This window comes from Panulirus ornatus, chromosome 38 (genome assembly GCF_036320965.1).
Source record: "Panulirus ornatus isolate Po-2019 chromosome 38, ASM3632096v1, whole genome shotgun sequence".
NCBI lineage: Eukaryota > Metazoa > Arthropoda > Malacostraca > Decapoda > Palinuridae > Panulirus > Panulirus ornatus.
The window spans coordinates 715,136-730,323 of NC_092261.1; the positions used below are offsets into that span (position 1 = coordinate 715,136).

The 15,188-nt window shown below is 50.0% G+C and overlaps 2 protein-coding genes across 2 annotated transcripts in view; one reads left to right on the forward strand and one right to left on the reverse strand.

The window, feature by feature from the left end:
* LOC139760757 (phosrestin-2-like) overlaps positions 1–8,905 on the reverse strand; it is a 46,247-nt gene extending 37,342 nt beyond the window's left edge. The window contains exon 1 of the mRNA XM_071684303.1: positions 5,722–8,905. The gene's annotated coding sequence lies outside the window, so the exon portion shown is untranslated. The remainder of the gene's footprint in view (positions 1–5,721) is intronic.
* A 3,035-nt stretch (positions 8,906–11,940) lies between these two features.
* Positions 11,941–15,188, forward strand: part of LOC139760760 (astakine-like) — a 33,506-nt gene continuing 30,258 nt past the window's right edge. The window contains exon 1 of the mRNA XM_071684312.1: positions 11,941–13,917. Within this exon, the coding sequence (XP_071540413.1) occupies positions 13,643–13,917 (275 nt within the window). The 5' untranslated portion in view covers positions 11,941–13,642. The remainder of the gene's footprint in view (positions 13,918–15,188) is intronic.

Consider the following 15,188-nt stretch of genomic DNA (forward strand, 5'->3'; position numbering starts at 1 on the left):
GTTGAGAGGTGCGTGGTGGAGTGTGCGAGGGTGGGAGGTGCGTGGTGGAGTGTGTGAGGGTGGGAGGTGCGTGGTTTGGCTGAGGGAAGACTGATAAGTGCAGGGAAGGAGGTTAAGATGGGATCTCATGGTAACCCTTACATACTTCAGCTGGCACCATGTTGGTGCGAGACCAGAGGTGGAGCAAGAGAGATGGAACATCATGCCTCAGCAAAGGGGGGAGGGGGGGGGGGGGATAGAAGGAACAACACTGCCTCAGCAGCGGGGGAAGGGTCAGGAAGGAAAGGACAATATTGATGATAATGATGGTTGACGATGATGATAATGATGGTTGACGATGATGATAATGATGGTTGACGATGATGACAATGATGACAATGATGGTTGACGATGATGACAATGATGACAATGATGGTTGACGATGATGATAATGATGGTTGACGATGATGACAATGATGGTTGACGATGATGATAATGATGGTTGACGATGATGATAATGATGGTTGACGATGATGATAATGATGGTTGACGATGATGATAATGATGGTTGACGATGATGATAATGATGGTTGACGATGATGACAATGATGGCAATGATGGTTGACGATGATGACAATGATGGTTGACGATGATGACAATGATGGCAATGATGGTTGACGATGATGACAATGATGACAATGATGGTTGACGATGATGACAATGATGACAATGATGGTTGACGATGATGATAATGATGGTTGACGATGATGACAATGATGACAATGATGGTTGACGATGATGATAATGATGGTTGACGATGATGACAATGATGCAATGATGGTTGACGATGATGACAATGATGGTTGACGATGATGACAATGATGACAATGATGGTTGACGATGATGACAATGATGGTTGACGATGATGACAATGATGGCAATGATGGTTGACGATGATGACAATGATGACAATGATGGTTGACGATGATGACAATGATGGTTGACGATGATGACAATGATGACAATGATGGTTGACGATGATGATAATGATGGTTGACGATGATGACAATGATAGCAATGATGGTTGACGATGATGACAATGATGGTTGACGATGATGACAATTATGGTTGACGATGATGACAAAGATGACAATGATGGTTGACGATGATGATAATGATGGTTGACGATGATGACAATGGTGGTTGACGATGATGACAATGATGGTTGACGATGATGACAATGATGGTTGACGATGATGACAATGGTGACAATGATGACAATGATGACAATGATGGTTGACGATGATGATAATGTTGGTTGACGATGATGACAATGATGACAATGATGGTTGACGATGATGACAATGATGGTTGACGATGATGACAATGATGGTTGACGACTGATGACAATGAGGCAATGATGGTTGACGATGATGACAAATGATGACTGAAGATGATGACAATGATGACAATGATGGTTTGACGATGATGACAATGATGACAAATGATGGTTTGACGATGATGACAATGATGACAAGATGATGACGATGATGACAATGATGATTAAGACAAGATGATGACAATGATGACAATGATTGTTGACGATGATGACAATGATGGTTGACGAATGATGACAATGATGGACAATGATGGGTTGACGATGTTGAAATGATACCGATGATGATACGATGATGACGAATGATAACTGATGGTTGACGCTGATGACAATGATGACAATGATGGTTGACGATGATGACACTGATGGTTGACGATGATGACATAAGATGCAATGGCTGACGATGATGACAACTGATGACAATGATGGTTTGACGATGATGACTAATGATGGTGACGATGATGACAAATGATGCTCATGCTGGCTGACGATGATTGAAAATGATGGTATGACGATGATGACATGGATGGGTTGACGATGATGACAATGATAGTTAGTGGACGATGATTGGTGACGAATGACATGGTTGACGATGATGACAATGCATGACAATGAGTGGGTTGACGATGATGACAATGATGGTGTGACGATGAATGATGCAATGATGGTTGACGATGATGATAATGATGGTTGACGATGATGACAATGATTGACAATGATGGTTGACGATGATGACAATGAGTTGACGATGATGACATGAGACAATGATGGTTGACGATGATGATAATGATGGTTGACGATGATGACAATGATGTGATGGTTGACGATGATGACAATGATGGTTGACGGATGCATATGATGGTTGACGATGATGACAATGATGGTTGACGATGATGACAATGATGGACAATGATGGTTGACGATGATGACAATGATGACAATGATGGTTGACAATGATGGCAATGATGGTTGACGATGATGACAATGATGGCAATGATGGTTGACGATGATGACAATGTTGGTTGACGATGATGACAATGATGACAATGATGGTTGACGATGATGACAATGATGACAATGATGGTTGACGATGATGACAATGTTGACAAAGATGACACTGTTAACGATGATGACAATGATGGTTGACGATGACAATGATGGTTGACGATGATGACAATGATGGTTGACGATGATGACAATGATGACAATGATGGTTGACGATGATGACAATGATGATAATGACAATGGTGGTTGACGATGATGACAATGATTGTTAACGATGATGACAATGATGGTTGACGATGATGACAATGATGGCAATGATGGTTGACGATGATGACAATGATGACAATGATGGTTGACGATGGTGACAATGTGGTTGGACAGATGATGGACAATGATGAACAATGATGGTGACGATGATGACAATGATGGCAATGATGGTTGACGATGATGACAATGATGGTTGACGATGATGACAATGATGACAATGATGGTTGACGATGGTGACAATGATGGCAGTGATGGTTGACGATGATGACAATGATGGTTGACGATGGTGATAATGATGGTTGACGATGATGACAATGATGACAATGATGGTTGACGATGGTGACAATGATGGTTGAGGATGATGACAATGATGACAATGATGGTTGACGATGATGACAATGATGGTTGACGATGATGACAATGATGACAATGATGGTTGACGATGGTGACAATGATGGTTGACGATGATGACAATGATGACAATGATGGTTAACGATGATGACAATGATGGTTGACGATGATGACAATGATGGTTGACGATGATGACAATGATGGTTGACGATGATGACAATGTTGACAAAGATGACACTGTTAACGATGATGACAATGATGGTTGACGATGATGACAATGATGGTTGACGATGATGACAATGATGGTTGACGATGATGACAATGTTGACAATGATGGTTGACGATGATGACAATGATGGTTGACGATGATGACAATGTTGACAAAGATGACACTGTTAACGATGATGACAATGATGGTTGACGATGATGATAATGATGGTTGACGATGATGATAATGATGGTTGACGATGATGATAATGATGGTTGACGATGATGACAATGATGGTTGACGATGATGACAATGTTGACAATGATGACACTGTTAACGATGATGACACTGTTGTCGATGATGACACTCTTACATACAGCTTACACTAAGTGTTTTTAGCTACGACATAAAGTGTTCTCATTTGTCGACTGTGACTGCTGATGACGCTGATAATGTATGTTGTTGATGCTTACTCCGTCAACAACCCTGACACTGTCTGTTGTCCAAGATGACACACAAAAATGTAATGTCTGACATTAAAAACTTACAAGGAATTAATCAGTTCAAAATAAAAACGAATTAAACGCTGCTCACACAGACATTGGGCAAAAAAAGGCATAAAGTGAGAGCCACAGCCCCAGGGGGTGGTAGGACCAGCCTGGAGCCCTGGCAGGTGGTAGGCCTAACCAGCCTGGAGCCCTGGCAGGTGGTAGGACCAGCCTGGAACCCTGGCAGGTGGTAGGACCAGCCTGGAGCCCTGGCAGGTGGTAGGACCAGCCTGGAGCCCTGGCAGGTGGTAGGACCAGCCTGGAGCCCTGGCAGGTGGTAGGACCATCCTGGAGCCCTGGCAGGTGGTAGGACCAGCCTGGAGCCCTGGCAGGTGGTAGGACCAACAGGAGCTCTGGGAGGTGGTAGGACCAACAGGAGCCCTAGGAGGTGGTAGGACCAACAGGAGCTCTGGGAGGTGGTAGGACCAACAGGAGCTCTGGGAGGTGGTAGGACCAACAGGAGCCCTAGGAGGTGGTAGGACCAACAGGAACTCTGGGAGGTGGTAGGACCAACAGGAGCTCTGGCAGGTGGTAGGACCAACAGGAACCCTGGGAGGTGGTAGGACCAACAGGAGCCCTGGGAGGTGGTAGGACCAACAGGAGGTCTGGGAGGTGGTAGGACCAACAGGAACTCTGGGAGGTGGTAGGACCAACAGGAACCCAGGGAGGTGGTAGGACCAACAGGAGCTCTGGGAGGTGGTAGGACCAACAGGAGCCCAGGGAGGTGGTAGGACCAACAGGAACCCTGGGAGGTGGTAGGACCAACAGGAGCCCTGGGAGGTGGTAGGACCAACAGGAGGTCTGGGAGGTGGTAGGACCAACAGGAATCCTGGGAGGTGGTTGGACCAACAGGAGCCCTGGGAGGTGGTAGGACCAACAGGAGCTCTGGGAGGTGGTAGGTCCAACAGGAGCTCTGGGAGGTGGTAGGACCAACAGGAACTCTGGGAGGTGGTAGGACCAACAGGAGCCCTGGGAGGTGGTAGGACCAACAGGAGCTCTGGGAGGTGGTAGGACCAACAGGAGCTCTGGGAGGTGGTAGGACCAACAGGAACTCTGGGAGGTGGTAGGACCAACAGGAGCTCTGGGAGGTGGTAGGACCAACAGGAGCCCTGGGAGGTGGTAGGACCAACAGGAGCTCTGGGAGGCGGTAGGACCAACAGGAGCTCTGGGAGGTGGTAGGACCAACAGGAGCTCTGGGAGGTGGTAGGTCCAACAGGAGCCCAGGGAGGTGGTAGGACCAACAGGAGCCCTGGGAGGTGGTAGGACCAACAGGAGGTCTGGGAGGTGGTAGGACCAACAGGAGCCCTGGGAGGTGGTAGGACCAACAGGAGCCCTGGGAGGTGGTAGGACCAACAGGAGCCCTGGGAGGTGGTAGGACCAACAGGAACCCTGGGAGGTGGTAGGACCAACAGGAGCCCTGGGAGGTGGTAGGACCAACAGGAGCCCTGGGAGGTGGTAGGACCAACAGGAGCCCTGGGAGGTGGTAGGACCAACAGGAGCCCTGGGAGGTGGTAGGACCAACAGGAACTCTGGGAGGTGGTAGGTCCAACAGGAACTCTGGGAGGTGGTAGGACCAACAGGAGCCCTGGCAGGTGGTAGGACCAACAGGAACTCTGAGAGGTGGTGGGACCAACAGGAGCTCTGGGAGGTGGTAGGACCAACAGGAGCCCTGGGAGGTGGTAGGACCAACAGGAACTCTGGGAGGTGGTAGGACCAACAGGAGCTCTGGGAGGTGGTAGGACCAACAGGAGCCCTGGGAGGTGGTAGGACCAACAGGAACCCTGGGAGGTGGTAGGACCAACAGGAGCCCTGGGAGGTGGTAGGACCAACAGGAACTCTGGGAGGTGGTAGGACCAACAGGAGCCCAAGGAGGTGGTAGGACCAACAGAAACTCTGGGAGGTGGTAGGACCAACAGAAACTCTGGGAGGTGGTAGGACCAACAGGAGAGAGAGAGAACGGTACTTACCGCGGACGTGAGCCGACACCTACTGGGGAAGATCCACTCGCGACGCAGGAACAGCCAGCCCTCCTGAGCACAGCACCGCTGACTCGTCAACTGTGGTGGTGGTGGTGGTGGAGAACATCATCACTACCACGTCATCTGTGGTGGTGGTGGGGCCCACGACCATTTTAAGTATGGTGGTGGTGGAGTGCACCACCACTGCCACGTCAACAGTAATGGTGGTGGTGGTGGTGGTGGGATAGGCTGTGATGGTGGAACAGGTTATGATGGTAAAACAGGTTGTGGTAGTGAAAGGTTGTGGTGGTGGGACAGGTTGTGATGGTGGGACAAGTTGTGGTGTTGGGACAGGTTGTGGTGGTGGGACAAGAAATGGTGGCAGAACAGGTTGTGATGGAGGGACAGGTTATGGTGTTGGGACAGGTTGTGGTGGTGGGACAGGTTATGGTGTTGGGACAGGTTATGGTGTTGGGACAGGTTATGGTGTTGGGACAGGTTGTGGTGGTGGGATAGGTTGCGTTGGTGGGTGAGACTGCGATGGTGGGACAGGATTTGGTAGTGGGAGAGGTTGTGGAGGTGGAACAGGGTGTGGTGGTGGGACCTTACTATGACCTCTACCTTCAGCCTCTGACCTTACCATGACCTCTATCTTCCGCCTCTGACCTTACCATGACCTCTACCTTCAGCCTCTGACCTTACCATGACCTCTACCTTCAGCCTCTGACCTTACCATGACCTCTACCTTCAGCCTCTGACCTTACCATGACCTCTACCTTCAGCCTCTGACCTTACCATGACCTCTACCTTCAGCCTCTGACCTTACCATGACCTCTACCTTCAGCCTCTGACCTTACCATGACCTCTATCTTCAGCCTCTGACCTTACCATGACCCCTACCTTCAGCCTCTGACCTTACCATGACCTCTATCTTCAGCCTCTGACCTTACCATGACCTCTACCTTCAGCCTCTGACCTTACCATGACCTCTACCTTCAGCCTCTGACCTTACCATGACCTCTACCTTCAGCCTCTGACCTTACCATGACCTCCATCTTCAGCTTCTGACCTCTGTTCTTGTGTGTAACTTCTAGGTGTCGTCTTACAACACACACACACACCTGAGACACACAACCAAACATCCGGACCAAAACTGGAAAGTTCACTTATGTCTGCCGGCAGGGACGGCATGCGGGAGGGGGCCCACGTCACGGACGGACGTCTTTCCCAGAATTTCGTTTATAAGTCAGCTGACCTGTTTACACACACACTTGTTGGGGAATCCCGCAACACAGCCTCGCTGGAGTGAAGCTGACCTCTGTCACCAAGGCATTGCTACCATTAGCGAGAACAAGCACCTCCCTTCTTTATTTATATTCTTTATCTTTGGAAAGCTTGTTTCAAAGAGACTGTAGCTGTAAGTGCGATGAAAAAGTTAGACGTCATGAGTTACCCTGCGTTAGACAACAAATGTAGGAGCCAGGCGACGAAAGGTCCCCATGTGTCAGACGACCAGTGGAGAAGCCTGGTCTCCCTGTGTTAGACGACAAGTGGAGGCACGACGACAGGTCCCTCTGCGTAAGATGACTATTAAAGGAGCCAGGAAGACATGTACCCCTGTAGACTCCACCTGAGGCGGGCAACACCAACCCCCCACGAGCCACAGTGTAGGCACAACAGCGAGATACTGGATAATCCTTCGCCTCACACTTCCAGATCAATCAAGTTGGGTCAAGCGACATGGTCCCCTGCTCGAGCCAGCACAAGCACCGTGATGCCACACCTCAGGTGTGTGTGAGGTTTTATGGAATGTTCCTGTGCTACATATCTAGTGAGTGATGGTGTATGTAGTGTTGTTGTGCCACATCTACAGTGTGATGGTTTCTGTAGTGTTGCTGTGCCACATCTACAGTGTCAATGGTGTCTGTAGTGTTGTTGTGTCACATCTAGTGTGTGATGGTGTCTGTAGTGTTGTCGTGTCACATCTACAGTGTGATGGTGTCTGTAGTGTTGTTGTGTCACATCTAGTGTGTGATGGTGTCTGTAGTGTTGCTGTGCCATATCTGGTGTGTGATGGTGTCTGTAGTGTTGTCGTGTCACATCTACAGTGTGATGGTGTCTGTAGTGTTGTTGTGTCACATCTAGTGTGTGATGGTGTCTGTAGTGTTGCTGTGCCATATCTGGTGTGTGATGGTGTCTGTAGTGTTGTTGTGCCACATCTACAATGTGAGGGTGTCTGTAGTCTTGCTGTGTCACATCTAAAGTGTGAGGGGTGTCTGTAGTGTTGCTGTGCCACAGCTACAGTGTGATGGTGTCTGTAGTGTTGTTGTGCCACATCTGGTGTGTGAGGGTGTCTGTAGTGTTGTTGTGCCACATCTGGTGTGTGAGGGTGTCTGTAGTGTTGCTGTGCCATATCTGGTGTGTGATGGTGTCTGTAGTGTTGTTATGCCACATCTACAATGTGAGGGTGTCTGTAGTCTTGCTGTGTCACATCTAAAGTGTGAGGGGTGTCTGTAGTGTTGCTGTGCCACAGCTACAGTGTGATGGTGTCTGTAGTGTTGTTGTGCCACATCTGGTGTGTGAGGGTGTCTGTAGTGTTGTTGTACCACATCTATAGTGTGAGGGTGTCTGGAGTGTTGTCGTGCCATATATTTGGTTTGTGAGGGTGACTGGAGTGTTACTGTGCTATATAACTGCTTGTGAATGTGTGTGGAGTGCTGCTGTGTCATATATTCAGATTGTGAGGGTGCTTGGAGTGTTACTGTGCCATATATCTGACTTGTGAAGGTGCGTGGATTGTCGTTGTGCCATATAACTGGTTTGTGAAGGTGTCTGGAGTGTTGTGCGTCGGAGGTGTGGGTGAGGACAAGTACAGTCGTGATGGGGGGGGGGGGGGGGTTGAAAGGCAAGGTCAAGGCCAAGTGGTGAGGGCGGATCCTGATGCTGAGAAGGAGGGAGGGTTCCTGGTGCTGGGAGAGGATAGGCCTTGGTGGTGAGGAGGGAGGGAGGGAGAAAGCTTCCTGGTGCAGGAGGGAGGATGGGTTCTTGTGCTTGGAGAAAAGGATGGTTCCTGGCGCTTGGAGGAAGGATGGGTCCTGGGTCTTGGAAAGAGGATGGTTCCTGGTGCTGGTTGAGAGGATGGGTCCTGGCGTTCGGAGGGAGGATGGGTCCTGGTGTTCAGAAGGAGGATGGGTCTCGGTGTTTGGAGAGAGGATGGGTCCTGGTGTTCAGAGGGAGGATGGGTCCTGGTGTTCAGAGGGAGGATGGGTCTCGGTGTTTGGAGAATGGATGGGTCCTGGTGTTCAGAGGGAGGATGGGTCCTGGTGTTCAGAGGGAGGATGGGTCCTGGTGTTCAGAGGGAGGATGGGTCCTGGTGTTCAGAGGGAGGATGGGTCCTGGCGTTCGGAGGGAGGATGGGTCCTGGAGTTCAGAGGGAGGATGGGTCCTGGTGTTCAGAGGGAGGATGGGTCCTGGCGTTCGGAGGGAGGATGGGTCCTGGAGTTCAGAGGGAGGATGGGTCCTGGTGTTCAGAGGGAGGATGGGTCCTGGTGTTCAGAGGGAGGATGGGTCTCGGTGTTTGGAGAATGGATGGGTCCTGGTGTTCAGAGGGAGGATGGGTCCTGGTGTTCAGAGGGAGGATGGGTCCTGGTGTTCAGAGGGAGGATGGGTCCTGGCGTTCGGAGGGAGGATGGGTCCTGGAGTTCAGAGGGAGGATGGGTCCTGGTGTTCAGAGGGAGGATGGGTCCTGGCGTTCGGAGGGAGGATGGGTCCTGGAGTTCAGAGGGAGGATGGGTCCTGGTGTTCAGAGGGAGGATGGGTCCTGGTGTTCAGAGGGAGGATGGGTCTCGGTGTTTGGAGAATGGATGGGTCCTGGTGTTCAGAGGGAGGATGGGTCCTGGCGTTCGGAGGGAGGATGGGTCCTGGAGTTCAGAGGGAGGATGAGTCCTGGTGTTCAGAGGGAGGATGGGTCCTGGTGTTCAGAGGGAGGATGGGTCCTGGTGTTCAGAGGGAGGATGGGTCCTGGTGTTCAGAGGGAGGATGGGTCCTGGAGTTCAGAGGGAGGATGGGTCCTGGTGTTCAGAGGGAGGATGGGTCCTGGTGTTCAGAGGGAGGATGGGTCCTGGCGTTCAGAGGGAGGATGGGTCCTGGTGTTCAGAGGGAGGATGGGTCCTGGTGTTCAGAGGGAGGATGGGTCCTGGTGTTCAGAGGGAGGATGGGTCCTGGTGTTCAGAGGGAGGATGGGTCCTGGTGTTCAGAGGGAGGATGGGTCCTGGAGTTCAGAGGGAGGATGGGTCCTGGTGTTCAGAGGGAGGGTGGGTCCTGGCGTTCGGAGGGAGGATGGGTCCTGGAGTTCAGAGGGAGGATGGGTCCTGGTGTTCAGAGGGAGGATGGGTCCTGGTGTTCAGAGGGAGGATGGGTCCTGGTGTTCAGAGGGAGGATGGGTCCTGGAGTTCAGAGGGAGGATGGGTCCTGGTGTTCAGAGGGAGGATGGGTCCTGGTGTTCAGAGGGAGGATGGGTCCTGGCGTTCAGAGGGAGGATGGGTCCTGGTGTTCAGAGGGAGGATGGGTCCTGGTGTTCAGAGGGAGGATGGGTCCTGGTGTTCAGAGGGAGGATGGGTCTCGGTGTTTGGAGAGAGGATGGGTCCTGGTGTTCGAAGGGAGGATGGGTCCTGGTGTTCAGAGGGAGGATGGGTCCTGGTGTTCAGAGGGACGATGGGTCCTGGTGTTCAGAGGGAGGATGGGTCTCGGTGTTTGGAGAGAGGATGGGTCCTGGTGTTCGAAGGGAGGATGGGTCCTGGTGTTCGAAGGGAGGATGGGTCCTGGTGTTCAGAGGGACGATGGGTCCTGGTGTTCAGAGGGAGGATGGGTCTCGGTGTTTGGAGAGAGGATGGGTCCTGGTGTTCGAAGGGAGGATGGGTCCTGGTGCTGGTAGGAGAGGGGGAGGGTGATGGTCCTGGCGCTTGTAGGCAGGGGGATGTTCCTGGTGCTGCTGGGAGGGAGGAAGGGATGTTTCTGGTGCTGGTAGGTAGGGGATATGAACCTAGTACTGGGAGTGTTTCCTCCCTTGGTAGTATAAACTGAGTGTTTCCTCCCTTGGTAGTACAACCTGAGTGTTTCCTCCCTTGGTAGTACAACCTGAGTGTTTCCTCCCTTGGTAGTGTAACCTGAGTGTTTCCTCCCTTGGTAGTACAACCTGAGTGTTTCCTCCCTTGGTAGTACAACCTGAGTGTTTCCTCTCTTGGTAGTACAATCTGAGTGTTTCCTCCTTTGGTAGACCAACCTGAGTGTTTCCTCCCTTGGTAGTATAACCTGAGTGTTTCCTCCCTTGGTAGAACAACATGAGAGTTTCCTCCCGTGGTAGTACAATCTGAGTGTTTCCTCCCTTGGTAGTACAATCTGAGTGTTTCCTCCCTTGGTAGTACAACATGAGTGTTTCCTCCCTTGGTAGTACAACATGAGTGTTTCCTCCCTTGGTAGTACAACATGAGTGTTTCCTCCCTTGGTAGTACAACATGAGTGTTTCCTCCCTTGGTAGCACAACCTAAGTGTTTCCTCCCTTGGTAGTACAATCTGAGTGTTTCCTCCCTTGGTAGTACAATCTGAGTGTTTCCTCCCTTGGTAGTACAACATGAGTGTTTCCTCCTTTGGTAGAACAACCTGAGTGTTTCCTCCCTTGGTAGTATAACCTGAGTGTTTCCTCCCTTGGTAGTACAACCTGAGTGTTTCCTCCCTTGGTAGTACATCCTGAGTGTTTCCTCCCTTGGTAGTACAATCTGAGTGTTTCCTCCCTCGGTAGTATAACCTGAGTGTTTCCTCCCTTGGTAGTACAATCTGAGTGTTTCCTCCCTTGGTAGTATAACCTGAGTGTTTCCTCCCTTGGTAGTACAATCTGAGTGTTTCCTCCCTTGGTAGTATAACCTGAGTGTTTCCTCCCTTGGTAGTACAATCTGAGTGTTTCCTCCCTTGGTAGAACAACCTGAGTGTTTCCTCCCTTGGTAGTATAACCTGAGTGTTTCCTCCCTTGGTAGTACAATCTGAGTGTTTCCTCCCTTGGTAGTACAATCTGAGTGTTTCCTCCCTTGGTAGTACAACATGAGTGTTTCCTCCTTTGGTAGAACAACCTGAGTGTTTCCTCCCTTGGTAGTATAACCTGAGTGTTTCCTCCCTTGGTAGTACAACATGAGTGTTTCCTCCGTTGGTAGTACAACATGAGTGTTTCCTCCTTTGGTAGAACAACTGAGTGTTTCCTCCCTTGGTAGTATAACCTGAGTGTTTCCTCCCTTGGTAGTACAACATGAGTGTTTCCTCCTTTGGTAGAACAACCTGAGTGTTTCCTCCCTTGGTAGTATAACCTGAGTGTTTCCTCCCTTGGTAGTACAACATGAGTGTTTCCTCCCTTGGTAGTACAACATGAGTGTTTCCTCCTTTGGTAGAACAACCTGAGTGTTTCCTCCCTTGGTAGTATAACCTGAGTGTTTCCTCCCTTGATAGTACAACCTAAGTGTTTCCTCCCTTGGTAGTATAACCTGAGTGTTTCCTCCCTTGGTAGTACAATCAGAGTGTTTTCTCCCTTGGTAGTACAACCTGAGTGTTTCCTCCCTTGGTAGTACAATCTGAGTGTTTCCTGCCTTGGTAGTATAACCTGAGTGTTTCCTCCCTTGGTAGTACAATCTGAGTGTTTCCTCCCTTGGTAGTATAACCTGAGTGTTTCCTCCCTTGGTAGTACAATCTGAGTGTTTCCTCCCTTGGTAGAACAACCTGAGTGTTTCCTCCCTTGGTAGTAAAACATGAGTGTTTCCTCCCTTGGTAGTACAATCTGAGTGTTTCCTCCCTTGGTAGAACAACCTGAGTGTTTCCTCCCTTGGTAGTATAACCTGAGTGTTTCCTCCCTTGGTAGTACAACCTAAGTGTTTCCTCCCTTGGTAGTATAACCTGAGTGTTTCCTCCCTTGGTAGTACAATCTGAGTGTTTCCTCCCTTGGTAGTACAATCTGAGTGTTTCCTCCCTTGGTAGTACAACATGAGTGTTTCCTCCTTTGGTAGAACAACCTGAGTGTTTCCTCCCTTGGTAGTATAACATGAGTGTTTCCTCCCTTGGTAGTACAACATGAGCGTTTCCTCCCGTGGTAGTACAATCTGAGTGTTTCCTCCCTTGGTAGTACAACCTGAGTGTTTCCTCCTTTGGTAGAACAACCTGAGTGTTTCCTCCCTTGGTAGAACAACATGAGCGTTTCCTCCCGTGGTAGCACAATCTGAGTGTTTCCTCCCTTGGTAGTACAACCTGAGTGTTTCCTCCTTTGGTAGAACAACCTGAGTGTTTCCTCCCTTGGTCGTATAACCTGAGTGTTTCCTCCCTTGGTAGTAACATGAGTGTTTCCTCCTTTGGTAGAACAACCTGAGTGTTTCCTCCCTTGGTAGTATAACCTGAGTGTTTCCTCCCTCAGTAGTACAACATGGGTGTTTCCTCCCTTAGTAGTACACCCGGGGTGTTTCCTCCCTTAGTAGTACACGCTGAGTGTTTCCTCCTTTAGTAGTACAACCGCACATCACGTGTTGTGACCTGCACCAATGGACTATGCCAACCCTGCTGTATATCACATATTTACCTCAGCTACAAACATCTGGAAGACTTGTCACAAATCTACGTTGTATATTTAGTCTTGGGTTGGACTGGTGTTCCCTCCTCGGGGAGGTGGGTATTGTTTTCCAGCAGCTGGGCTCTGTATGTGGAAAGTCCGGCCCCAGGGGTGTCTCCATCACAGCCGACTGGTGTTTCTGCGGGAGGAGTGGGCATTTCGTACCTTAGGGGGATTCCACCGCAGCCGGACTCTATCTGGAGAAGGACTGGAAATCTCGTCCCCCGTGGAGCACTCCAGTGCAGCCGGACGCTCTGTTCCTCGGTGGTGGGAGCTCTCCCACAGCCCGACAGTATGTCTGGGGGAAGACGGGGGAAGTCCGTGGTCGCGTGGGTCCACTGCTCAAGTGGTCATTTGTTCCCTGAATCACCAATTCTAAAGTTTGCCGCTTACCTTGGTGTTCTCGAGATGTTATATTTCATGGTGTTGGCTATGATGTATGACACTGACGTAAGTGCTCGGCAGTGTGGCCCAGGGATATATAAAGAGCGGCCACGCTGGCAGGAACTCAGTTCTCCACTGAAGTCTCCACTAAACACACTACTTGTCTCTCCTCGTTACATGATCAGGTAAGTGCAGTGCTACATACCCACTCACAGTTTGTGGTCTCAGAATTACTTTGAACACATGATGGTGTTCAGGTACGTTCTACACCCGCAGTTATGTCAGGCACAGGCCACATCTCTTGTGATGTCATGCTCGGATCAACCCATGATTACATCAGACCCAGGCTACTTCCCGGGTGGTGTTAAGCATGGGCCACACTCATGGTGTTAACAGGTACGGGCCACAGCTCAAGTGATGTCAGGACCGAGCCACATTCTTCATGACGTTAGGTATGCGCCAGGTCAGGGTCCCACTGCTCATGATGTGAGGAATGGGCTATATCTCTGGTGAAGTCGGGCCCGGGACATATCCCTAGTGACGTCAAGCACGGGTCACATTCCTTGCAATGTCAGGCACAGGCCTTACACCTAGTGATGTCAGGCACGAGGAATACACCTTGAAATGTTAGACATGGGTAACTAGTATCACTGGTGACGGTAGGCCCGGGGTACACTCCTGGTGATGTCAGCTCACAACCTAGGTGATGTCAGGCCCGGGCGTCCGGCGGTAATATTGAGCATCACTGCATAAGAGAGAGCAATTTGCCCAAGAGAAGTTAGGAAAGAATTTTCGCAAGTTATTCCAGTCAACTTTGTTGAGGTGCACATATTTACGTTTAAAGGGGGCTGCTGGAAGGGAAGGTGCCATTAAAATAGATACATACATTTACGCGGGTATGATCACATGAGCCAAATGGGCGAGATTGTGTAGTTACAGACGGGTAAGTGAAAAACAGATCCAGAATATTAGGAGAGTGGTCGCAGCGGTCAGGAATATGAGTAGGGTGGGAGGTAATTTGCATTAGATAACTGAGAATGGAGGGCGTGAGGGGCTCCAACCCCCCACCATCCGAATGCGAGTAATTCAACCATGGTGAACGTTACAAACGCATAGGCAGATGATCTCAGCTTGCAGGTGAACGGATGTCACAGCCTCATGGCAGGACTTTAGATAGTAGAAGAGATAAAAGATTTGTTGAATTTTTGAGAGCAGCAGACGAAACAAAGGAAAACAGCGGTTGTTGGGAGACAAACCTTGGGCGAAATAACATCAAAGTTTGGGGACTCAAGGTCCTCGAGGCGTGCCATTGGTGTGTTGATGTTGGGATGAGCACAAACACCACAGTTGAGCCGTAATCGTGGTGATTATATTTGGACATGTAAAAAGGGCCTGAGAACATCATTAGACACTTGGGTCTCAGAGAGAAAGATATTAGGAGAGGTACTAGACAGAT